Source organism: Falco cherrug, chromosome 1 (assembly GCF_023634085.1).
Source record: "Falco cherrug isolate bFalChe1 chromosome 1, bFalChe1.pri, whole genome shotgun sequence".
Lineage (NCBI taxonomy): Eukaryota > Metazoa > Chordata > Aves > Falconiformes > Falconidae > Falco > Falco cherrug.
In genome coordinates, this window is record NC_073697.1 from 93,540,899 (window position 1) to 93,563,304 (window position 22,406).

General features: G+C 62.7%; 4 protein-coding genes across 4 annotated transcripts; 3 read left to right on the forward strand and 1 right to left on the reverse strand.

Moving 5' to 3' along the window:
• Window positions 1-2,924: 2,924 nt before the first annotated feature.
• PES1 (pescadillo ribosomal biogenesis factor 1) lies at window positions 2,925-10,817 on the reverse strand. The gene is made up of 15 exons (XM_055722408.1): window positions 10,662-10,817; window positions 10,073-10,152; window positions 9,670-9,823; window positions 9,464-9,573; window positions 8,047-8,218; window positions 7,720-7,809; window positions 6,547-6,663; window positions 6,299-6,373; window positions 5,802-5,891; window positions 5,464-5,594; window positions 5,178-5,303; window positions 4,846-5,030; window positions 4,580-4,722; window positions 4,080-4,247; window positions 2,925-3,600 (listed from the first exon to the last, which is right to left on the reverse strand). Exons 1-15 carry the CDS (start codon window positions 10,683-10,685, stop codon window positions 3,514-3,516), a joined length of 1,752 nt encoding a protein of 583 aa, XP_055578383.1. The 5' UTR covers window positions 10,686-10,817; the 3' UTR covers window positions 2,925-3,513.
• Window positions 10,818-11,002: 185 nt separating this feature from the next.
• TCN2 (transcobalamin 2) lies at window positions 11,003-15,790 on the forward strand. Its single transcript, XM_055722421.1, has 11 exons — window positions 11,003-11,333; window positions 12,411-12,632; window positions 13,338-13,524; window positions 13,626-13,706; window positions 13,817-13,959; window positions 14,067-14,228; window positions 14,309-14,484; window positions 14,798-14,972; window positions 15,083-15,275; window positions 15,458-15,579; window positions 15,674-15,790. Exons 2-11 carry the CDS (start codon window positions 12,431-12,433, stop codon window positions 15,733-15,735), a joined length of 1,503 nt encoding a protein of 500 aa, XP_055578396.1. The 5' UTR covers window positions 11,003-11,333; window positions 12,411-12,430; the 3' UTR covers window positions 15,736-15,790.
• A 450-nt stretch (window positions 15,791-16,240) lies between these two features.
• Window positions 16,241-20,883, forward strand: SLC35E4 (solute carrier family 35 member E4). The gene is made up of 2 exons (XM_005445183.3): window positions 16,241-17,438; window positions 18,796-20,883. The coding sequence occupies exons 1-2, from the start codon at window positions 16,826-16,828 to the stop codon at window positions 19,221-19,223; spliced, it is 1,041 nt and encodes a 346-aa protein (XP_005445240.2). The 5' UTR covers window positions 16,241-16,825; the 3' UTR covers window positions 19,224-20,883.
• Window positions 19,766-20,883, forward strand: LOC129736941 (uncharacterized). Its single transcript, XM_055722434.1, has one exon. The coding sequence runs from the start codon at window positions 19,766-19,768 to the stop codon at window positions 20,858-20,860; it is 1,095 nt and encodes a 364-aa protein (XP_055578409.1). The 3' UTR covers window positions 20,861-20,883.
• Window positions 20,884-22,406: the final 1,523 nt, after the last annotated feature.

The following is a 22,406-nucleotide window of genomic DNA, read 5'->3' on the forward strand; positions in this document are numbered from 1 at the left end:
GCCGAGTGGCTGGCTGGGGGCACAGGCGGTGGCACACCCTGTCCGGGCCAGGGCTTGGCCCCATCAGACACTTGTTGGCCAAGCGTGTGTCAGATACCTGTATCATGCAGAAAAGCTGTCATTAGTGCTGGTTAAAGAGGGGGAACTGGTGGCCATTGGGGTGGCACAACCGGTTCGTGGTCACTGGCCGGGCAGCCTGGCCGCTGCCTGTGGCTGGCTCTGCGTGCCGGTCCCACCGCCCGTTCCTTATCGGCTGCCCCAGCGCAGTGGGGTTGGGAAGCCCCATTCAAGGTCTCCTGGCCCAGGGTGGGAGCCCAGCTCTGGGTGCAGCCCCTGGAGCTCCCCTCCACCTTTCCGAGAGGTGAAGGCAGGGGTGGGGGCAGGGGGAAGGGGAAAAAGAAAGGCAAAGGACTCTCAGGGCCACCACCACCCCAAAAAAAAACAAACCCAAAAAAGAAGGGGAAAGAGAAAAAAAGTAAGAAAATGTGGGGGAAACAAAAAAGGAAGGCGGGGGGAAGAAAGGGGGGAAAAAAAGGAAGGGGGGAAAAAAAGGAAGGGGGGAAAAAAAGGGAAGGGGGGAAAAAAAAGGAAGGGGGGGAAAAAAAGGAAGGGGGGAAAAAAGGAAGGGGAAAAAAAGGAAGGGGGGAAAAAAGGAAGGGGGGAAAAAAGGAAGGGGGGAAAAAAAGGAAGGGGGGGAAAAGGAAGGGAGAAAAAAAGGAAGGGGGGAAAAAAAGGAAGGGGAAAAAAAAGGAAGGGGGGAAAAAAGGAAGGGGAAAAAAAGAAAGGGGGGTAAAGAAAGGGGAAAAAAAGGAAGGGGGGGGAAAAGGAAGGGGAAAAAAAGGAAGGGGGGGGGGAAAAAGGAAGGAAAAAAAGAAGGTGGGCTTTTAGGGACAATTCCCCATCTGTGCTGTTGCTGGCTCACTGCTGGGGGCTACCGACCCCCAGGGCCGGCAGTGCTCGCAGCCAGACCTGTCCCCAGAGCGGTGCCATGGGGTGGCTCAGCCCGCACCTCAGTGTCCTCCAAAAAGCCCTATGAGATGGTGCAGCCTGCCCTGCAGCTGAGCACCAGGGTGTCCCCATGAAATCCCGAGACAAACAGCCTTGGCCACGGCTGGAGACACGGTGTCCATGCAGAAAGTGCCATGAGGTGACACTGCTTCCATGGCCCTGGGAACAAGGAATCTCCATAAAAGAGCCACAAGCCGCAGTAGCCTTCCCCAGAGCTGTGGACATGGGTGTCCCAGTAAAAGCCCCATGAGATAACCAGCCGTTCCCATGGCCAGGGACAACGTGTCCCCCCACAAGACGGCACAGCGTTCGCCACAACTGGGGACAAAGTGTCCCCACAAAGCCCCATGTGATGGGACAAATTCAGCGCAGCTCCAAACGAGGACGTCCCTACAAATCCCTGTGGGATACCAGAGCCTTCGCCGTGGCTGGAGGTGAGGGTGCCACCACCAAAACCCCTCAGATCCCCACAGCAAGCCACCCCGCTGCAGGACACCCCTTCCCAACCTTTGAAATGAGCTGGAAAAGGGGGAAACCCCCCATAAATCTTGCCCAAAGGTGTTACCCTCCTGTGCCTGGGAGGGCAGCCATGAGGAGGCCCCAGGGCCGTGTGTAGGCCCCGGCGAGGAAATGTGTGTGGGTGGCTGTTTTGGGAGAAAAGTCCCCAGGATTTAGGGGAAAGGGGGGGAACAGCACTGATTCCAGGGCTGCCAATCCTCCAGATGTGCCCTGTGCCACCAGGGGGTTGATGCCCCGGCATCGGCTGTGGCAGCCCTGCTTTCTCCGTGTGTTGCTTTATCTCAGCCAAGAGCCCCAAAATAATCTCTCCTTCACCCCCAAAACTGCTATTCTGGCCGCTTGCTGCAGGAAGGTGGGGGAGGGATAGTGAGCCCCAAAAGACCTTTGCCTTGGCCCTTTGCAAGCAGTGGGGCTGGGGGCACCTCTGAGGGCCAGCTGGTTCAACCTGCCTGGTCACGATGTCTCCATGGACAGAGACTCCACTGCTGCTCTGAGCAACCTTGTGCCACTGCTTGGTCACCCTTACGGTGAAGAAGCGTTTCTTGATGTTCTGAAGAACTTCCTGGGTTTCAGCTTGTGCCATTGCCTCACGTCCTGGCACTGGACACCACCGAGAAGAACCTGCCTCTACCTTCACACCCTTCCCTCAGGTATCTATACCCATTGATAAGATCCCCCTGAACCTGAACTTTTCCAGTCCCAACTCTCGCAGCCTGTCCTCCTAGGAGAGATGCTCCCATCCCTCCATCATCTTGGTGACCCTTCACTGGATATGCTCCAGCGTGTCCATGCCTCTCTTGCGCTGGGAAGCCCATTGCTGGACACAGCATTCCATGAGTGGCCTCACCAACACCAAGGGGCAGGATCATCTCCCTCAACCTCCTCCAACACTTCTCAAGCAGCTTGATTAGCCTTCTTTGCTCCAAGGGCACGTTGATGGCACATGGTCCAGTTGGTGCCTGGCTGGACCTCCAGGTCCTCTTCTACAGCGCTGCTTCCCATGGCCCCACCATGTCCTGGTGCTGCTCCTCCCCAGTAGCAGGGCTTTGCACTTCCCTCTGGTTGAACAAAGTGAGTTGGCTCTCAGCACCCAGCCAGGATGGAGCAGACCTTACCAAGACCTGCTGCTGGGAACAAGGACTGGCAAAGGTGACAAGGAGCAAAGTAACAGTGACAGTGCTCACAGACTGTGGCACCTGGAGCAGAAACCATACTCTGTACCTTCTGCTCCATCTCCTAGATGTACGTACTCATGTGGCACAGGATGAGGAGCCAACTCCAGCCCCACATGTATCTTGGATGGACAGATCTGTGCCTCCTCTGCCATGCCCAGGACCAGGCAGAGTGCAGCTGTGCCACCACGCCACGGCCAGGAGGTAACAAACAACACACACCACTGGGAAAGCATCACCTTCTTTAATTACAAATAAAAATACAAGAGAAGTACGGCCTACCATGAGGATGCTGTAGGGTAGCTCCAGGCTGAGCAGAGGATGGGCTCTCCTCTGCTGCAGACTCCTCTCTGCCAAAGCTGGGGCAAAGCCCCACTCTTTGTGCAGAGCCTCCAAAACACACCACAACACCCTGCCATGCCAGGCAGCCCTGGAGAGCTGCTCTGCCATGGGGGCTCAGCAAATTCAAAAGGAACAATCCCAGAGGGACCTGCAAGAGCCCAGAGCTCTCCCTGACCTCTTCTTCCTCACCCGCCACCCCTGCAGGTCAGGAAGCAGAGGTGGCACCAGCGTGAAGAGGACAGTCCTTGCAACACTAATCCTGCAGCCCTGGCAGGGGTGGGCAGCAACACCAGCGCAGGGGAGCTGAGGGAGCCCTGGGAAAGGCACAGTGGGAGGTGTATTTACAGATGGGAAATGTTTTCATTTAGCATTTCTGTCTCAAAAGCAAAGCTGAAGGGTTTTGACCCAAATGCAGTGGTGTCCACAGGGTGCAGCCAGCCAGACAGCCCCCTCAGGAAACCCCAGGGCCCAGTCACGCTCGTCGTGCCTTCTTGCTCTTCTTTTTCTCCTCTTTAACGGCAGTGTCGTGGGCTTTCCTCTTTGCAGCGAGTTTGTTGGCCTGTAGAGAAATCCCCGAGACCCACAGTCAGACCGGTCTGCAGACACCACGGGCTGCTCTGCCCCCAGCCCCGCCAAACCCTCCTGCTGTACGTGGCAGAGATGGGAGGCTCCGTCTGCTGCGGGCACCCAGGTCAGGCACAGGGCAGAGAGGAGCAGCAGCTCCACTTTGAGCACAAGCCACAGCCTCAAGGGAGCAGAAGGGGCTCTGCCCTGCCAGGATCGAGACCGCAGCCTGGTGACACCGGGGAAGAGGCTGGCAGGGCCTCACCCTTGCCCACCTTTGCTCAGTGCCCTCACCAGGTACAGAGAGGAGCAGAGGCAGCCCAAAGCTGGTAGTGTCAGAAGCAGAAGCTGCTCCCTCTCCCCTGAGGTGAGGACAGACCCCGTGTTGATGACCTGTAGCTGCAAGCTGACTGGTGAGAGCTAGCACCGGGATGCAGGCAAGGGTCCTTGCCCACAGCAGCCCTACGCTCGTACCTCTCGGACTTTGCGCTTCTTGCCAAACATGATCTTCTTGTAGAGGTATTTCTCCCTTTTCTTCATCATCATGATGGCCAGACGCTTCTCCTCACTTTGCTGCTCCTGCTCCAGGCGTTGCTTGTCCTCCAGCCGCAGCTTGCCAGCGGTCACTTTCACGGGAAGCGCCTGCAGGGAGCTGGAGAGCTCAGGACCCCAGACACTGGGAACCCACCACCCTTCCCAGGGAGAGATGCTTCCACACATTCACTGGGGGCCACAGAAGAGCCACAGCACTCTCCAGACCAGGCAGCAGGTCCTGAGCGTGAATGGGAGCTGCAGCTCATGGACACAGGTCCAGGACCCAGAGGTGTGGTGGCTGCCACAGGAGCAGCACAGCCCCAGCAGTCCCAGAGCAGGGAGCGGGCCAGGACACCCTGCAGCAAGCAAAGCCCCAGCAGAGACAGAGCTCACCACAGGTGCCTCGTCCTGGGGCTCCCACCCCGCTGCTGGCACCGTACCTTGTTGCTCTGAGTCTTCTGCTCTTCCATCTTCTTTAATTTCATCTCCTCTTCCTTTTCAGACTCATCTTCCTCCTCCTCCTCTTCTTTGTCATTGTCACCCTCCTCTTCCTCCTCTTCCTCCTCCTCCTCACTCTCTCCATCTACAGAGAGACCCACCGTTACCAACAGGAGAGCAGTCGCCGGCTCCAGAGCAGGTACAGCCCTGCTGAGGCAGCAACGCTGCCCGGCTCCTCAACTCCTCTGACCTGGGAGCCTCCCCTCACCTGGGTTCTCGCCCCTCTGCATAGCCAGCAGCTTCAGCTTCTCAGGAGGGATGTAGTCTCCTTCCTGCTCCGTCACGAAGGGCGAGAGGTGCGGGGGCAGCTGCACGCCAGGGAAATAGTCGGCCACAGGGAGGCACAGCTTGGCATTGACGGAGTCGAAGACCCACTGAGGCTGCAGGTAGTACCTGTGGGGCAGAGGGACGCAGGCTCAGACTCTTCCCTCCCACCGCAGGCTCTGGAGCCCATGGGGCTGCAAGGGAGCAGACACAGCGTGGGACAGCTCTGAGATGGCCAGGGACACTCTGTGGGGACAGGCCATGCGCCTTACTCACCTGCCAACAACCTGCTGCTGCACCTGGGGCCGGTCAACAATCTGGTGGGTGATGGAGGGGTCGCTCACGTCATAGGTGGCACCAATGCACAGGGACTTGTCCCAGGAGACCTGGCCACCAAAGCACCTGCCAGCAAAACCCACCGAGGAGTCAGGCAGGCAGGAGGGGCCCTCAGGGTCACCTCGCCTGTGGGATGTCAGGCAGACTGGCCTCAAAAGTCCTTACAGAAAGGCTGGGGAGGCAATCATGGTGTAGCACGGCTGCTGAGGTGCCACCCACCACGTACCGGATGATGAAGGCCAGTGGCTCGCGAGGTACCTCCCTGTTGAGGAAGAAGCGCAGCCCCTCAAACAGCTTTTTGTGCTTCTCCAGGGCCTCCTGTTCCTTCTTTTTCGCATCCATCTGCTCTGCAGTCTCCTGCTCAGAACAAAGCATTCAGCCTCCTCCCCAAAAACAGCCCCTGCCAAGCCCCTCTCTGCAAGGGGGCTCTCAGATGCTGTCTCCACCCTCCTGCCAGTCCCTCCCAACACCACACCAGGCCCTGCCAGCCTTTGCCTGGGCACCAGACATACTGCACACAGCATCACCCAAGGGCAGGGCTGAGCTCCCCCCCCAGGCTCTTACCCCCTCCACTGGGAACTCATCCATCTCCACCTCGTCCTCGTGGGTCGGTGCCACCACACGGGCCAGGCTGGCGCTCAGAGCCGACAGTTTCTGCAGTGGGAGGAGACCAAGAAGGTGTCACGCCCAGCCAGTAATTTGGGGATGGGACAAAGGGCATCCTCCTGGAGGAAGGCAACTTCTCAGAGCAACAGGTCACACAACCTAGGACCAGACAGCCTTCCTCCATGTACTGTCTCACACTGCAGGCCCCAGCACGGGGCTTTCAGAGGGTTCCCTGCCATGCAGGGGGGAGGCCAGTGGCTCCCAAGGCCAAGCACAGCTCCTCCCTTGGCTAGTCTACAGAGACAAGGAGTTCTGGAGGAGCCCCTTCCACCACACAGGGATCTGGCTCTGCCCCTTGGTCCTCACACAGTGCCCCATGCCAGGAGGAGGTCTGCAGTCAGGACAAGACCACACAGGGTTCTCCCATGGACCATAGTGATGGCAGCGTCCCTCACCTCCAGGTAGCTCTCTGAATCCATGGCGTACTCTTTGCCCTCCACAGGCTTCAGCTCATCAGCCTGGCCATCAATCTAGGCAGAAACAAGACATGTAGGGAGGCAGTTCCCAAACCCAGAGTCCTCAAACATCCCCCCATCCACCACACCAACTCTCCAACATGAGCTCACTTCCCACCACCCACATCAGGTGGTGCCACCTGGCTCGGGCCAGCACAGCGCATCCCCAGGGCAGGCGGTGGCCTCACCTTGGGGGGGTAGAGCAGGTTGAGGGAGTGGTAGAGGCGAAAGTTGACGAAGCCCAGCAGGGTGGTGTAAAACTCGGTGAAGGTGGCCATCACACGGTAATCCACATCTGTGGGGTGCTGCAGGCACATGGAAAGGTTGAGGACACAAGGACAAAGGACCAGAATCCCATCTGCAGGGACAGAGGCCCATGCCATCGGCACAGGCAGGAGGATCCTGTCGCCTTCACAGCAGGTTCTGGAGATCCATGACCACTGCCAGACCCTGGGCAGGGAGAGCTCTCCAGGCTGCTACATGGGGCCCTGCTGCCACCCCTCCATGAAGGGACCTGCTTGGACAGATGGAGCACCTCATCCCATCGTGGATGGTCCCTTGGTGGCTTGGTCCAGGGACTTTGCTCCTCCGGGTGAGGAGTGGAGGCCACAGCAAAGCTGGAGAAGAGCAGGACAAAGAGCCAAACCCAGCAGGGACCCAGCCAACCTCACAACAGCCAGGACTCAAGGCAGTGAGAAGTAACGCTGGCTGGGAAGGACATGGGCTGGCAGAGATGCTGCGGGGATGAGCTGGGGAGGTAGGCCCCAGCATGGGCCATACCAAAGGCCACAAAGCTGGAAAGCCCCAACCCAACTGTGCCAAGCCCTGGAAAGCCTGGGAGTGAAACAAGAGGGCACTGCTGGGATGGCAACCTCCTGCCTGCCGAGGATCGTGGCAAGGTGCGGCACAGCCACGCGGCTGTCCTGGCACAGTAGCACCCACAGCTCTTCCCTCACCCTTCCACCTGCCCGGACTGCACAGGGGCTGCAGCAGAACCACCCTGGCAGAGGGTGTGGGGTCTGACTCGGCTCTTCCCTAAGTGCCACCAGCCTCATTCCTGCCGGTTAATCTTTAATTGCTGATTGAGGCACATTTTAATAATTGACAAACGGAAATAAGGAACTGGGGAGACTGGTACAGCCAGCCACAGGGGACACAGGTACAGCCATCCTGGGGGTTAGAAGAGGGCTGTGGCCCCGCATGCCTCCTGAGTTGGCCCCGCGGTCACCACAGGCTTTGTCTGCAGCATGAGAGCCACAGGACAGTCTCTCAACTCTTCCCCAGCCACAGGAAAGGGAGCAGCGAGGCAGCAGCAGCACACAGCCTGCATGGATCCTGCCATGCTCCTGGTGGGTACTCACATCGTGGGAGAAGGTGTAAGGGGTGATCCAGGTGATGGGCTGCCCCAGCACCTCAGCCTGGTAGTAGATGCCCTTGATGGAGAGGAAGACCTGGCAGGGAACAGAGTGAAAGCTCAGGGGGGGAAGGCCATGGGTGTTTCCCTGCCCCTGCCCTCGTTAGCCCTTCCACTGTCAGCAGGTTCATCAGGGAAGCGTCACAGACAGCCCGGTAGGACTTGTTCCCAGTCTGAAGCTGCCAGCACAGCTGGCACAAGTCCCATGCCCCTGTCTCCACAGCCCCCCTGGGGCAGGGAGGTTCTTGGCCCCATCCTCCCCTGCAGTGCCCACCTTCCGCAGGGAGCGGGAGGCAATGACGTAGTTAAGGAATTCCACAGCCAGGCGTCGACAGAGCTGGATGGTCTGGACATGGCACTTGCCCGTCCGCGGGAAGGTAGAGAAGAGGAAGCACATGGAGAGAGCATCGTCCAGGTCCCGCAGCGCGTCTATGAAAGTTGGGTACCTGCGCACGGGCAGAAGAAGGGGGAATCACACCCAGCCCCAGTGGCCACCAAAAGAAGAGAGGGTAGAGGGTAGATTTAGGTTAGATATTAGGAAGAAATTCTTCACTGTGAGGGTGGTGAGCTGCTGGCACAGGATGCCCAGGGAAGCTGTGGATGCCCCGTCCCTGGAAGAGTTCAAGGCCAGGCCGGACAGGGCTTGGAGAAACATGGTCTAATGGAAGGTGTCCCTGCCCAGGGCAAGGGGTTGGAACTAGATGAAATTTAAGGTCCCTTCCAACCCAAACCATCCTATGATTCTAGAAGCTGCTGGGCCTGGCAGAGACCTTGCACGAGAAAGGAACCAGCACCATGGAACATCCATCTGCCACGCATCCCACCAAAGCTGGTGACCCACAGGGACAGGGTGTCCCTCCTGGGCAGGGAGAAGCCTGCAGCCACACAGCTCCCGGGGCTCAGGGCTCTTCAGGGAGCCAGGAAGCGCCCTGGCTGAGGGGATGGCAACACCCCTGATTACAGGGAGAGTGTAAACAGCGTTTAGGGCACCTGCTACACTGACCCATGGGGGAATCCCTGCCTGGACCCACGGAGACAAGCGTGCCTGTGGCGCAGCACACCGGGACGTGGCCCTCCTCGGCCAGACAGATGAGGCCCAAATGAAAACTGCAGGACTTAAACGTCGCATTTGGAGGGAGACAGCGCGGCCCCACAGCTCGAGCAGTGGTGCAGCTGCCAGGTGCCCAGCGCTCCCTCCCGAGCACAGAGCTCGTCAGGGCAGCATCTGTCTCTCAGTGCTGTTTCTCCTTTCCCTCTCTGCACCCAAGGTCCCAGGCACCACTGGGACACGGAAGAGAGACCTGCCAGAGTAGGTTCCCTCTATCCTGAGTCCTCTCCTCTCTCACTGCCACCAAGTTCAACAACCCTGTTGGCACAATGCACCCTCTACCAGCCCTCCCTCCAAGGAAAACACTGCTCAGGGAGAGGAGAGCTCTCAGCATCTTCCTGGAGCCACCTAGGACAGCCAGGCACGCCCTCCTCACTCATGCTTTGCTACAGCCAGCGTGCAGCACACTACAGTCTTCTCCAGCCCAGAAATGCTGGTTTCCACAAAAAAAACCCAGATGATATATAGGAGGTGGATTCCTAAAGAGGGACAGACATGGTGAAGGCTCCACAGGTCCAGGCAGCTGCAGGGAAAGCTCCTCCCAAAAGAGGATGGCTCTGCTCGGACTTGGCCAGTGGCTCACCTCTCCTTCACGATGTGGTCAAGCTTGTAGCTGGGCTTGTTGTCCCTCAGCCGGTCTACGGTGCTCCACTCGCTCTTCCCGTACGCCTTCCGGAGCTTCCGCACGAAAACCTGGGGGGAGAGGGGGAGGCTGGGGGCTCTGCAGGAGAGGACAAGCCCTGAGCAGCCCCTCAGGCACCACCCCGGGGTCTCGTGCAAGACAATTACCTTATACTCCCGGAATTTGTTGACGATGGGCTCGTGAAGGAGGAATTTGATATCCTTGAGGAGGTAGAAGGTCCTGGGTGCCGTGGAGCCTTTGTTCACCTTCTTCTTGTGCTTGGGCTCGTGGGGGTAAATCCCCTTCAGGATGCAGAGACGCCTGGGCACGGCCACAAGGATGAGACACAGGGCCCTGGGGCCCCTCCCCCCCTCCCCGCGCTGCCACCCCCTCGTGGGGGGAAACCCCCAAAACACTCAGCAGCCTGAAACCCCCCGGCCACGCAGAATACACCACCACACTGCCCAGGGAAAGGGGCACCCCATGCTCCCACCATGGGCTCCATCTCCTGCTGGTGCCCGGGCAGGGTCCGGGGGGTCCCGGGGGTCCCGGGCTCAGCGGCGGGCGCACCTGAAGTCGGGCAGGCTCAGCTGCAGCTTCTTCCGCGCCCGGTTGCGGGTGATGTAGTTGGTGGCGGCTCCCCGCTCGTACTGGGGAGAGAGGGGGGGTCGGGGGGGTCAGCATGGGGCGGGGCCCCCCATCGGGAGTGGGGCGGGAGGGGCAGCCCCGGAGCCACCGGGGTGCCCGGAGAGGGAGGATAAACGAGAACCGGCGGCAGGGGGCTGAAAGGGGCCACCGGGTAGGGCCCGCTGAGGGCGGAGGGGGGAGGGGGGGAGACCGGGCGCAGTGTCACGGCACGGATGGGCACGGGCACCGGGGTGTGTGTGTGTGTGGCACCGGTACCGGGGGGGAGACAGAGGCGGGCACCGGTATCGGAGGTGGGGGGCCAGCTAGGGGGGTGGTGGAGACCGGGCACCGGGTGTCACGGCACGAATGGGCTGGCACCGGGGATGGAGATCGGGGATGGCACCGGTACCGGGGGGGGGGGGGAGCGGCACGATGCAGGGAGGCACCGGCTAGAGGCGGGCACGGGCGCCAGGAAGCGTTAGCGTGGCCGCCGAGCGGAGGGACAGGGACAGGGATAGGAATGCCGCGGTACCTTCTTCTTCTCCAGCCCACCCATGGCCCCGCCGCCGCCGCCGCCCGCGTGCTCCCGGCGCCGTAGGCCCCCGGGCTGCCCCGGTGCTGCCTGCGCCCGCGGCCCGCGCCCGCCCCAGCCGCCCCGCCCCGCTCATGCGGGCAGGGCGGGCAGCGCGGGCAGCGCGGCGGGGCCGGGCTTGGTCAGGCGCGCCGCGGGCAGCCCGCCCGGCCTGGCGGGAGGGGTCCTTCGGCGCGGAGCGCGCTGGGATATTGCGGGGCGGCGCGGGGCATGCCGGGATGCAGCGGGGTGGGGGGCCCAGCGGCGCGGCGGGGGTGCTGCGGGGAGCGGCGGCGGCAGGGTCCGGCCCGGCCCGGCCACCCGCGAGGACGGGATGCTGGGGGGGTCCTGGTCACCCGCAGGGCCAGTGGGCTGGCGGGTCGCTGCTGGCCGGCGCTGGCCAGCGGGAGGCGGCCCTTAGGCCGCGGCAGGCCGCGCTCCGGTGCACGGGGTGCAGTCGCTGGGGGACCCCGTTCTCTAGGGCCTAGCTGAGGGGCGAGCGCGGATGGCTTCTGGGGGAAGGCCTGGCTGTCTCGGCCCCACTCAACCCAGGCTCTGGAGGCCCCTGGCCCGCACCTTTCTCCCTAGCCTCTCCCTTGCCTCAGAGGCCGCCGGACCCCCTGTCCCTGCACAGCGAGTCCCCGGGTACCAGCGCATCTCCCGGAGGGCAGGGGGTCCACACGAAGGGATTTGGCTGTCCCAGCCAGCCGAGGGCCCCCGGTGCTGTGGTGTTAGTATTGGCAAGCTGGGCGTTCAGGGTGCCTGTCCCTGAGCTGGGGTGACCCCGGGAGGTTTTGTGGTCATTAGTTTCCAGCCTGACCCCGAGGGTGGGATGTGGGTTTGTCTGATGTCATGTGGGGCTGCGGGTAACGTGAACTTGGACCTGACCTGTGGTCCCTGAGGGGGGACTTGGACTGCCTCTGGGGTTGCAGCCAGCAGGGTAGTGTGTGCTGCTGTCTCTGGGTGCTTCGTGAACCCGGTGGTGCCTGTGGGTGCTGATCGGTGCTATGTGCCCTCCTGCAGCCCTCAGCCATCCCCAGTACCCTTGAGAGAGCAGCTGACCTCAGTAGCAGGAGGGGACAGGTCTCCTCTGCCCAGCATCGCTGGTGGGGCACCCATGGCCATGCCCTGGCTGATCCCGGTGCAGATCCCTGCCATATCCCAGGACGGTGATGGAGACTGGGAGCCCAGTCCTCAGCTGCTGCTAGGTGCAGGGGTTTTGTGGGGGGCAGGAGGGAGTCCCCACAGCCTGTCACCTGCTTCTGAGCTCAGGTGTCCCTCGGCAGGCAGAGGCCTGAGCCCCAGCAGCACCCCAGGACTCCTGTAGGCTGTGGGGATTTACCTTTTGGGGTTCAGCACCCCAATACCCACTCATCGGCTGAGTTGGACTGATTAATCCTCATTCTCCTCTTCAATAAAAACCCAGTTCCAGGCGAGTAGTTACTGGTTTCAAAGGTTACAGCGATGGAGGGTGCAGGGTTTTGGGGGTTTTCATCCCCTTTCTTTTTTTGGGTTAACTTTGACCAGTGATTTTGACCTGAACACTGGCAGTTTGGGTCTTGCTGCCCTGCCCATGGTGTGGAGGGCAGGGAGACCTTGGTGCTTGCATGGTTTGTGCCAGGTCAGGGAGCTGAGAGGGAAAAGCGGCCGTGAGAACTTTATCTCTGCCCTGGCGTGGGTCGGCTCTGCTTCCCTTTGCTTTGTCTGCAGCCAAAGTCCTTTCCCGTTTTATGCTGACTTGGCCCCAGTGTGCGGAAACAGCATCTTGTGACACCTTCCCGTCCCCAGCGGTGTCCTGTCTTGCTCAGCTGGGCTCCGCCTGCCTCTGCCGGGCTGCCAGTCGTGCTGTGCTGTGGCACCCATTCCCTCGCTCTGGCATGTGGCTGCTTCTCATCCTGCTGCAGGCTGCGGTCCTGCCTGCCCAGCTCTGCGGTGAGTACAGCAGCCAGCCACCACCTGTGGCCCTGGACCCCTGCCTCCTGCCTGGGGACCCCGCTGGAGCTGGGGGTCTCGCCCATGCAGGACAGAGCCCAGAGCGGGTCCCTGAGCTGGCTGTGGCAGTGGAGGGGGGTCCACCAGGGCAGGGCTGGGGGGGATGAGCACCATCCTGTATTCCAGCCCCATGCCCTCACACACAAGTGAGGGTGTTGGCCTTGTGAAACCCCTCCAGTGAGTTTTCCAGGGCAGCGCTCTCCCCAGTGGCTGCCAGGGTTGAGCCTTATTCCTGTACCCCCTTCCCAAAGCCCACTTTCCCTGCTCTGATGCCTGCAGCCCCCCTAGGTCCTGCAGGGTCCCTGGGGTTAGTGGTACGACCCCAGCACCTTGCCAGCCCTATGGGCATGGTGGAGGGTGGCCATGCCAGGGCTTTGGATTCTCCACGCTTCCATTCCATGTCATGTTTCTTGTTTCTTCCATGTTTTTGGAGTTGGGGGGACTTGAGGTTTTGGGACTTGAAGGGATGTAGAAGGCATGGGGAGCGCAGCAGGGTTGGGATGCTGGGTGTCCATCACAACCTTGGCCCCATGCAACTGGTACTGGGGGCTGCAGATGGTATGGGGCTGGTGCTTGGGGTGGGCTTGGCCCCCTCCTGCCCACCCCTCACCCTCTGATCCCTCTCCCTGGGGCCTTGGCGGGTAGAAGCCCCGGGAAAGGCGGCAGTGGTGCAGGCACTGAGTGCCCAGCTGCTGGGGCTGGTGGCGGACCCGACGCGGGACCCTGACCCCAGTGTCTATCTGGCCCTTCGCCTGGCCCGTGTCCACAACCTGCGCAGGGAGGAGCAGTACCTGGCACAGCTGCGGGACACCTTCCAGCGCCACTATGGCAGGTAGGTCCCAAGGGTCACCGGCTCCCTGCCGTGTGCCTCTGGGGGGTGTCCTCTGTCCACCCATGCTGCCCCAGTGGCCCACTGATGCTGAGTTCCCACAGGAGTGTGCAGGCAGCTGGGCGGCCCCACGCTGCACCCCACAGCCACCCCCAGCAGGATGCTGCGGCTGCTGAGCACAGCATGTACGTGCATCTGTCCCATGGGGACAGTCCCCTCCACCAGCAGGGTGACAGCCCCCCAGCATGGTCGGGGGGCTCTGGCTGCTGGCGGAAGCTGATGCAGTGGCTTGCAGGAGCACTGAGGCAGAGTGGCCGGAGACGGGGCGGCTGGCACTGTACCTGCTGGGGCTGCAGGCCACTTGTCCCGCATTGGAGCCTGGTCCTCTGCGCTCACTGGTGACATGGCTGAAATACTACCTGGAGGAGGACTGGGCAGGTGAGAGCATCCCCACAGGGCTACCGTGGTGAGCACCCACCTGGGCACCAGCATGTTCAGCCATGGGGCCACCAGCTCACTCTGGTGACATGACACCATGTCTCCAGGCTCCCGGCACCACGGCCACCCCCTCACCAGTTACTACCAGTACAGCCTGGGCGTGCTGGCACTGTGCGTCCACCGCAAGCGGGTGCGGGAAGAGGTGATCCGTCGGCTCCTGGCAGCTGAGCACCACAGCAGATTCAGGCACAGCAGCGGCAGCGCTGTGGGTAAGGGTCCCTGGGGACAGGTGGGACGGTGGCGCCCAGGGCAAGTGCACAGCAGCCAGGATGACACCATGTCCCTGCAGACACGGAGGCAGTGGTGGCACTGGCCTTCACCTGCCTGGAGCAGCAGCGGCTGGTGGGGACCAGGCTGGCGGCAGAGCTGCGGGCGGCCACACGCAGGGTGAGGAGGAGGATGGTTGAGGCGCAGGGCCAGGATGGCTTCATTGGCAATGTCTACAGCACCCCCTGGGCCATGCAGGTGGGTGTCATCTGCAGGGGGCCTCCAGGGTGGGGCATGGGTGCAGGCACAGGCGGAGGTTTGGGACACTGGTGCGTGCAGGACTGGGTGCATGCTCCGGTGCGGACATCGGTGCAGGCATGAGCAAAGGAGCACGCTGGGTGTAGGCGTGAGCGTGGCTGCGGATGTGGGTGCCTGGGCAGAGGCAGCTGCCCCAGGGCAGAGGGTGCGCAGGCAGGTGGTGCTCAGCAGCAGCAGCACGGTGCCCACAGGGACCCAGCACACCTCCCTCCTTGGGCTGCTGCCCTGCCACCTTCCTCCCTCCGGCTCCCAGGTCTTCATCGCCACCAGCATGTGCCAGACGCAGCCAGCGTATGGCCGGGCCATGGCTGCGCTGCTGGAGAACCTGGACGCCTTCACCACCGCTGCCACCATGGCCCAGGCACTGCCGGTGTTGTACGGCCGCTCTTACCTGGACATAGCCTCCATGCGCTGCCGGGAGGAGCCGGGTAGGAGCCAGGGTGGCGTGGGGAGATGGGGGAAAGCTGGGATGGGGTTAGTGCAGATGCCGTCACAGTGGTGGTTTTGTGTCCATCGCCACCATGGTGGCTTCTTGCAGACACGCTGATGCCCATCAGCCCTGAACCGCTGCCGGAGAGGCCAGGGAACAAGACTGTGCAGCTGGTGGTGGAGTGCCCCGAGCTGCGGTGTTCCCAGCACCGGCTCTATGACCAGCCAGTGTCTGTGCCCGCCAGTGCCTCCCTCCTGGACGTGCTTACGGCAGCTGCTGTGCAGGGACCCTCCAACTTCACGTATGTCGCCATGCATGAGCATCCTCTGGGGTCCCTGGGTGTCACACCCAGGGTGGCCACGTGCCCTGCACCTGTGCCATGGGCTCACCCTGATCCCCGCTGCCTGGCTCCCTTGGCAGCAGAGCTGCCCCAGTGTCAGCAGCGCTGGGGCCAGACCCTCACCCCCCTCTCCCACCCACCAGGTTTGACACCCGGGACACCCCCCTGGGCCCCTTTCTGAGCAGGGTGCTGGGGCTGGAGGCCCAGCAGCAGAAGCAGAGCTACTGGCAGCTCCTCACCGCCCCCAGCACCAGCCTGCAGATGGGTGAGTGTCAGGTGGGGGTCCCAGGGGGACGGTGGAGGTCCTAAGCAGCCCCCATGGCTGCACTCCCACCTGGGGCTGCTGTTCTTCTCTGCAGGCATCGCTGACTACAGACCTCGCGACAGGGAGACCCTCATCCTGCGCCTGAGCACGTGGTAGAGGACGTGGGGAGTGTGATGGCAATGAAACACCTGCCCTGGGTGCAGGACCTACAGCTCCCTGTCTCCTGCTTTCCCTGTGCCTCATGTGCCTGCACCCCAAATCCGCCCAGGGAGGAGGAGGAGGAGGGACAGGCAATGCCCTGTGTCCTGCGGGCACAGCGGGATGGGAGTGCTGAGACCAGCAGCTCCTCTGGTCCCAGCCCCACTTGGGAATGGGGCAGGTGGCTGCTGGGAGCAGCCGGTGTTGGGGTGCCCAAGCCAGTGCTGCTCACCCCCGCAAGCTGCCAGCCGGGGGCCAACCTCCATAAACAAACCCTCAGGGGGACCCCCAGCCCTCCCCACTGATCCCCCCCGCCTCGAGGGCTGGGGACCGTGGCAGCCCCGGGCGGGGGGTGGGGGGGTCCTGGGGGTGTGCCTCTGCGTGATTCCCCCCACGATTTGATGCAACCCCGAAAAGCTGCCGGGGGCGACCGGCAGTGAGCGGGGCTGGGGCGGTGGGGCCCAGGCAGGGGGTCCGGTACCCCGGGCGGTGGGGAGCGATGGCGTTGGCCCTGCCGCACGCATGAGTCTGGGGCGGGGGGGGGGGGGGCTCTGACGCATCCCGCCGCCTGTCGCCATGGAGGCCGCCCGGCTCCGGTACCGGCTGCCCAGCCGCCCCGGTGGGGATGCCCGGCCACCAGATCCCAGCAGGTCCAGCTGCACCGGGCGTGCCCCCCCCGTACCCCCCCGCCGGGCGGCCGTGAGGCTGCGGCGGCCCGTGGGGAGGAGCCTCCCTCCCTCCCTCCGCTGCCCGCCATCGCCAAACTTTCCGCTCGCTCCCGGCCGCCGCCTCCCCCGCACATGGCACCGGTACCGCGGGGCTGAGCCCGGGCACCCTCCGGGCGGGAGCCGCCACTTCCAGCAGGAGCTGAGGAGCCACCGCCGCCACTGCCATCACTGCCATCACCGCCGCTGCCATCACTGCCATTGCCACCGCTGCCGTCGCCGCCACTGCCATCGTCACCACCGCCTGCCGGGGCCGGCGGCGTTCAGCCCGGCACGGGAAGACGGGGCAGAGCGGAGAGCCGGGGGGAGCGGAGCTGGTGCCCATGTGCCTGCGGTCCCGCCGCGGCGATGAAGCACCGATGACAGCCGGCGAGGGGACCCTCCGGCCCTGGAAACCGGACCCAGGGCAGGCAGGGGGAGGCCGGCCACCCCCCGGGCCATCGCTGCCCCTGACCCTCACCGTCCTGGCCTGGCTGGGCACCGGCACCACCATGGCCGGCCTCAACAAATGGATCTTTGCCACCCACGGCTTCCGCTACCCGCTGCTGCTGTCGTCCCTCCACATGCTGTCGGGGGTGGCCGTGGGGTACCCACTGGGCTGGGCACGGGGACCGTCACCGCCAGCCCCCCGGCCCCGCGCCAGGATCTACTTGCTCAGCCTCACCTTCTGCACCAGCGTGGCGTTGGGAAACCTGGGCTTGAGCTACGTGCAGCTGGACGTGGCGCAGGCAGTGGCCACCACCACCCCGTTGGTCACCCTCCTGCTGTCGGGGCTGCTGGGGGGCCGGCGGCACCACCCGCTGCAGTATGCCGCCATGGGGCCCGTCTGCGCTGGGGCTGCCTGCAGCATCGCCGGCGGGCTCTGCTTCTACCAGCCCGGCTGTGGCTTCCTCCTGGCTGCCACCGTCCTCCGCGCTCTCAAGTCCATACAGCAGAGTAAGTGCCAGCTGCCTGTCCCTGTCCTGCACGCCTTCCCTCCCCTGGCACAGCCCCTGGGGCGCAGGGGTGCTGGTGTCACTCCAGTGCCACTCTGGTGCTGGTGATGCTCCCTGGCCCCTATGCCACTTTGTTGCCACCCCAAGCTACGTGGCACTCTGTCCTCCGGTGCCACCCTCTGCCCTGTCCCTGGTGCCGCTCCAGCGTCACCCCAGCCCCAGTGCCACCCCTTGCCCACCCTGTCCCTGGTGCCACCTCAGTGCCACCCTTGCGCACCCAGATGCCTCCCTCAGGGCTGTGCTGTGATCCTGGCCCTGAGCTGCTGTGATCCCACTTTGTCAGTGACCAGCAAATACGGTGGTGTCCCTGCGGTGACCCATAGGCACTGCTGGCTCCCAGTGACACTGTCCCATGTCCTGGGGCCATGGGGGGTGGCTGTACCTAAGCTTGTTACAGGGACACCCAGGCTGCCCCATCCCTGTGGTCTCCCCTCGCCAGCACTGTGGGCTGCCAGGTCCCCTGTGAGTCCCTGTGCCGAGTGACATTGTCCCCATGCCCGGGGAGTCCGGCAGCCGCGGTGCTTCCCGGGCCAAGATGTCCTTGCCAGGCGGCGGAGAAGAGCCGGCTGGGTTGTTTTTCGGCCGGGAAGGGAGTGTTTCCTCTGGTGACTCAGTTGGGCACCACGGGGGACGGGCTCTGGCGTGGGGCCGAGTGCCAGGCGCACGCCCTGTGCCGTGCCAAGGTCCCGGGGGCACTGCTGGTGGCTGTACCGGGGGCGGGGAGGGCTGTGGCCACCCAAGGGATGCTACTGTCCAGCACCCACCATGGTTCCCTTGTCACCTGTGTGACAAGGAGGGGGGCCGCAGGGAGGCTGGGGGCTGCTCTGTCCCCCCAGGGACCCAGCACGTGCCCCTCTGTGCTTGCCTGTGCATGGCAGCCAGCCCGGCTGTGCCCGCTGTCCCTGGATGACTGGTGGGGGGACATGGGGACACAGAGGGGTCAGGCCACATGCCCAGAAATGTTCCTGCTGGCTGCAAAATCAGCTGAAAAAAGAGGTTTGGGGGAGGGTAGGGGTGGAAGCCGTATTTCCTCCAACGCGGGGTGGGGAAGCTGCCCCATGCAACCCTGTCCTGTGGCACCCTAGACCCCCAAACTGGAGCACCCCCCAAGCCAAGGTACCCCCAGCCCCATGGAAGGGGCTGCCCCCCGCAATTTCCCCCTTCCTGGTGACACAGCATTTCTTAACCACCCAGGCACCAAGTGCAGGGACTCGCATCGGTGGGTGCCCCATGGAGGCTGGATGTCCCTGCTAGGACGGTCCAGGTGTCCCACTGACTGTCCCCATCCACCCCCCCAGGTCTGCTGCTGCAGGAGGACCAGCTGGATGCTCTCTCCCTGCTCTGCCTGACCTCCCTGCCCAGTTTCTGCCTGCTCTTCGGGGCAGCTGTGGCGCTGGAGGTGGGTCCCTCCTGGGAGGGTGTCCTGCGCTATGACGGCACGCTCTGGGCTTGCATCCTACTCAGCTGCCTGGGCTCCGTCCTCTACAACCTGGCCACCTACTGCATCCTCTCCCTCACCTCCGCCCTCACCGTCCATGTCCTGGGCAACGTCACTGTGGTGGGCAATCTGCTGCTCTCCCGCCTCCTCTTTGGCAGCCACCTGAGCGGGCTCAGCTATGTGGGCATCGGGCTGATGCTGGCTGGGATGTTCATGTACCACCAGCCAGACCTCATCGCGGCACGCTGGGCGACGCGGTTGGGACGGGGCCTCCCCAGGCGGGAGTAGGGTCCCTGCTGGGGATGGGGGCGGAGGGGAAGCACAGCTCTGCAGGTGCATGGGTGGGCTGGTGTGCGTGGTACTGTGCACACAGGTGTGCTGGTGTCCACACGTGCTGGTGCACACAGCTCTGTGTGCACACTGTTTTTTTGGTGTGCACAGATCTGTGTGTATGTGTGCTGGTTTGCACAGCTCTGCGTGCACATGTATTTTCTGGTGTGTGCAGCTCTGTGCGCACACGTGTTTTCTGGCGTGCACAGATCTGTGTGTACGTGTGCTGGCTGGCACAGGTCTGTGCACATGTGTGTTGATGTGCACAGGCTGTGCGTGTGCAAGGGGGTCTGTGTGCACAGCTCCGTGGCTGGGTGTGCACAGGCTCTGTAAGTGTGCGTGGGTCTCTGCGTGTGGCTATGTGTGCGTGGGGGCACGGGTATGTTGGTGTGTGAAGGCTTTGCACATGCAAGTAGGTCTCATGCATGTGGGCATGTGTGTTGGTATAGACTCTGTATGTATAAACATGTGAGTGTGCACAGCTGTATGTGCATGTGGGCATGCATGTGCTGGTGTGCACGGGTTCTGTGTGTGTAGGTGTGTTGCTGTGTACGCAGAGCTGTATGTGCCGGTGTGCACATATGTATTGGCGTGTGCAGGCTCTGCATGTGCAAGCAGATCTCATGCATGTGGGCAGGGGTGTGCTGCTGTGCACAGGTACTCTGTGCACAAGTGTGTCTGTGCAGAGCTTTATGTGCACAGGTGTGTGTGCGCGCAGCCTCTGCAGGTACATCTGTGCAGATTCTGTGTGTGCAAATGCACCTTCACGCATCTGTGTGCACAGGGGTGTGTGTGTGTGTGCATGCAGGCTGACAGGTACCGGTGTGCACGCAGGCTCAGTGTGGGTGAGCAGGTCACATGTGTCCCCATGTGCACACGCAGGCTGTGCATGCTCAGGGATGTGGCTGCAGATACATGACTCTGCACATCCAACTGCTGTCCTGCCTGGGGAAACACGGAGCAGCCTGTGTGTGCACGTGTGTGTGCGTGTGTGCACGTGTGTGTGCGTGTGTGCATGTGTGTGTGCACCACTACTAAGCTCTGCTGGTTGGAGTAAACCCAGGGCTGTGTGTACATGCCGCTCTTGTGGCCAAACAAAAAGCCCAGGGATGGGGTGGGTGACTGTCCCCTCTCGTGTCCCCAACCCCACTGTGTTGTGCCAATCCTATGGGGCTGGTGGTGGTGCTGCCGCATTGTTGTTGTCCCCATCGTGCCCTCCCTGCCACCACGGCTCCAGCTCCAGCCCCATCCCTCCTGGCTTGCTGTGGCTGGAGCAGGCATGTGGGGGGGCAGGGCTGCCTGCCCGTCCCCAGGGCTCCCTCACAGAGATGGTGAGAGCCCAGCAAAGGGGACAGGGACGGCTCAGGCCCACTCACCACCCCTCAGGGATGGTGCTGGGCTGTGGCATGGCACACGCTGACCTTGGCAAAGGGACATCCCAGTGTATGCATGCCCTGGCATTGATGCCAGCACAGACGTGCGGATGTGCTGTGACGGGTGCACTGGCACCACTGCGTGTGGTGGCTGCTTCCGTGCTCACTGTCTCTGCGCCAGGGCCGAAGGACCCAGCTCTGATTGCACTTGTCCCGAAATAAAGCTCTATTTTTGTTGTACTCCACCCTCAGCTTCCAAGGTGATCTCCCACCCAAAGCGCCCGCTGGCACCGTGGTGGGAAGGGATGAACTGCCCAGTGCAGGGGTGGGAAACTGAGGCACAGACATGCCTCAGCATGTCCCAGCACCCGGGGGAAGCCAGGACCACCGTGCCCACTGTGCCTGGCATCTCCGTGCTCCTGTGCAGGGACAGCTGTGGTTTAGCAGCCCAGCCCCAGGGTTGACGCAGGGACGCAGTGATGGGGAGAGGAGTCACTCGCACGTGTCCAGAGGATGGCCACTGCTGCTGGGACCTGGCACTGGCCAGCGGCAGCATGGCTTCGCCCTGCCCCAGGGCAGCGTGACGCTGGGGAGCTATGAGCATCCTGTCTCCTGGTGTCACCCATCCGGTCCTTCTCCAGCCCTGTGACTCACATCACCCTGCAAGCACAACCCGCTCTCCCTGAAAATTCCCTGCTTGCTCCCGCCCTCTTTCCCAAACAGCAATATTCTTCCACTCATACGGGCGGCAAATTTTGAGGCTGCTTCCAGAAGCGTTCCGGGAACAGCTGCTTCCCCAGCACAGGGCGAGGGAAGGGCAGTCGGCCATGCTGTCGCAGTGTGCTGGTGGGCTCCTGCCCGTGCTATAATCCCGGGGTGCCCCAGGACTCAAGGGGCCCCACATTATCAGCAAATAGCCCCTGCCCCGGCCAAGAGCAGCAACCACAAGCCTATTTGCTTTCTGGGCTCACATTTCAGAGGCTTTTCCGTGACGCAGAAGGTTGAAAGTCATTTTGGTTTTTCCAGTTACTTTCAAAAGGGAAGCCCTGGTGTGACTCCAGGGCTGGGGCTGGGGGAAACTCCCCTCCCAGGCATTCCCGGGAGCTCCAACCCACACTGTGCCCTGCCAGGGGACAGGAGGAGCAGGAGCTGCAAACATGTGGCATCGCTGGGCTGGAGGAGCCCTTCCCTGGGGAACACCCACCTGTCCTCGCCCCCTGACTCATTTGCTGGCACCAGGGTCTATTCGCATCCCGCCTGCATCAGCGGCTGTGCCTTGTCCGCCCTGGTTTTGGTGCATCATGGTGCTGATGGGGCTGGCCCCCTGCCCTGCTGCTGCGGGGAGCGTGGCCAGCTGCTGCCGGTGTCCCTGTGCAGGCTGGTGGCTGGGGCCGGGCTGGGCACGGGGGTCCTGTGGGCAGCATTTATGCTGGAGCTGTGTGCTTTGATGCTGCCCATGAAGGGCCTGGCAGCAGTGGGTGGGCTAGCCTGGTGGGGTGGTGGCCCTCTCTCTGGGTATTTCAGGCCGTGATCTCAGCTCAGTGGCATCCTTCGCTCCAGCCGTTCCTCCGCTCTGGCTGCAGGCAGGATTGGGTTTCCCATGGGCATGGTGGCAGCTGCCCATGTGCCGGGTCCGGCACTGCTCCAGCGAAGCCAGGTGAGGGAAAGGCATCCCACAGGTTGGGGAGCAGACTGGGATACCTCTGCTCAGACACCTTTCTGGAGAGCAGACTGCGGCATGGGGCAGGACAAGCCCCACAGGAGTGCT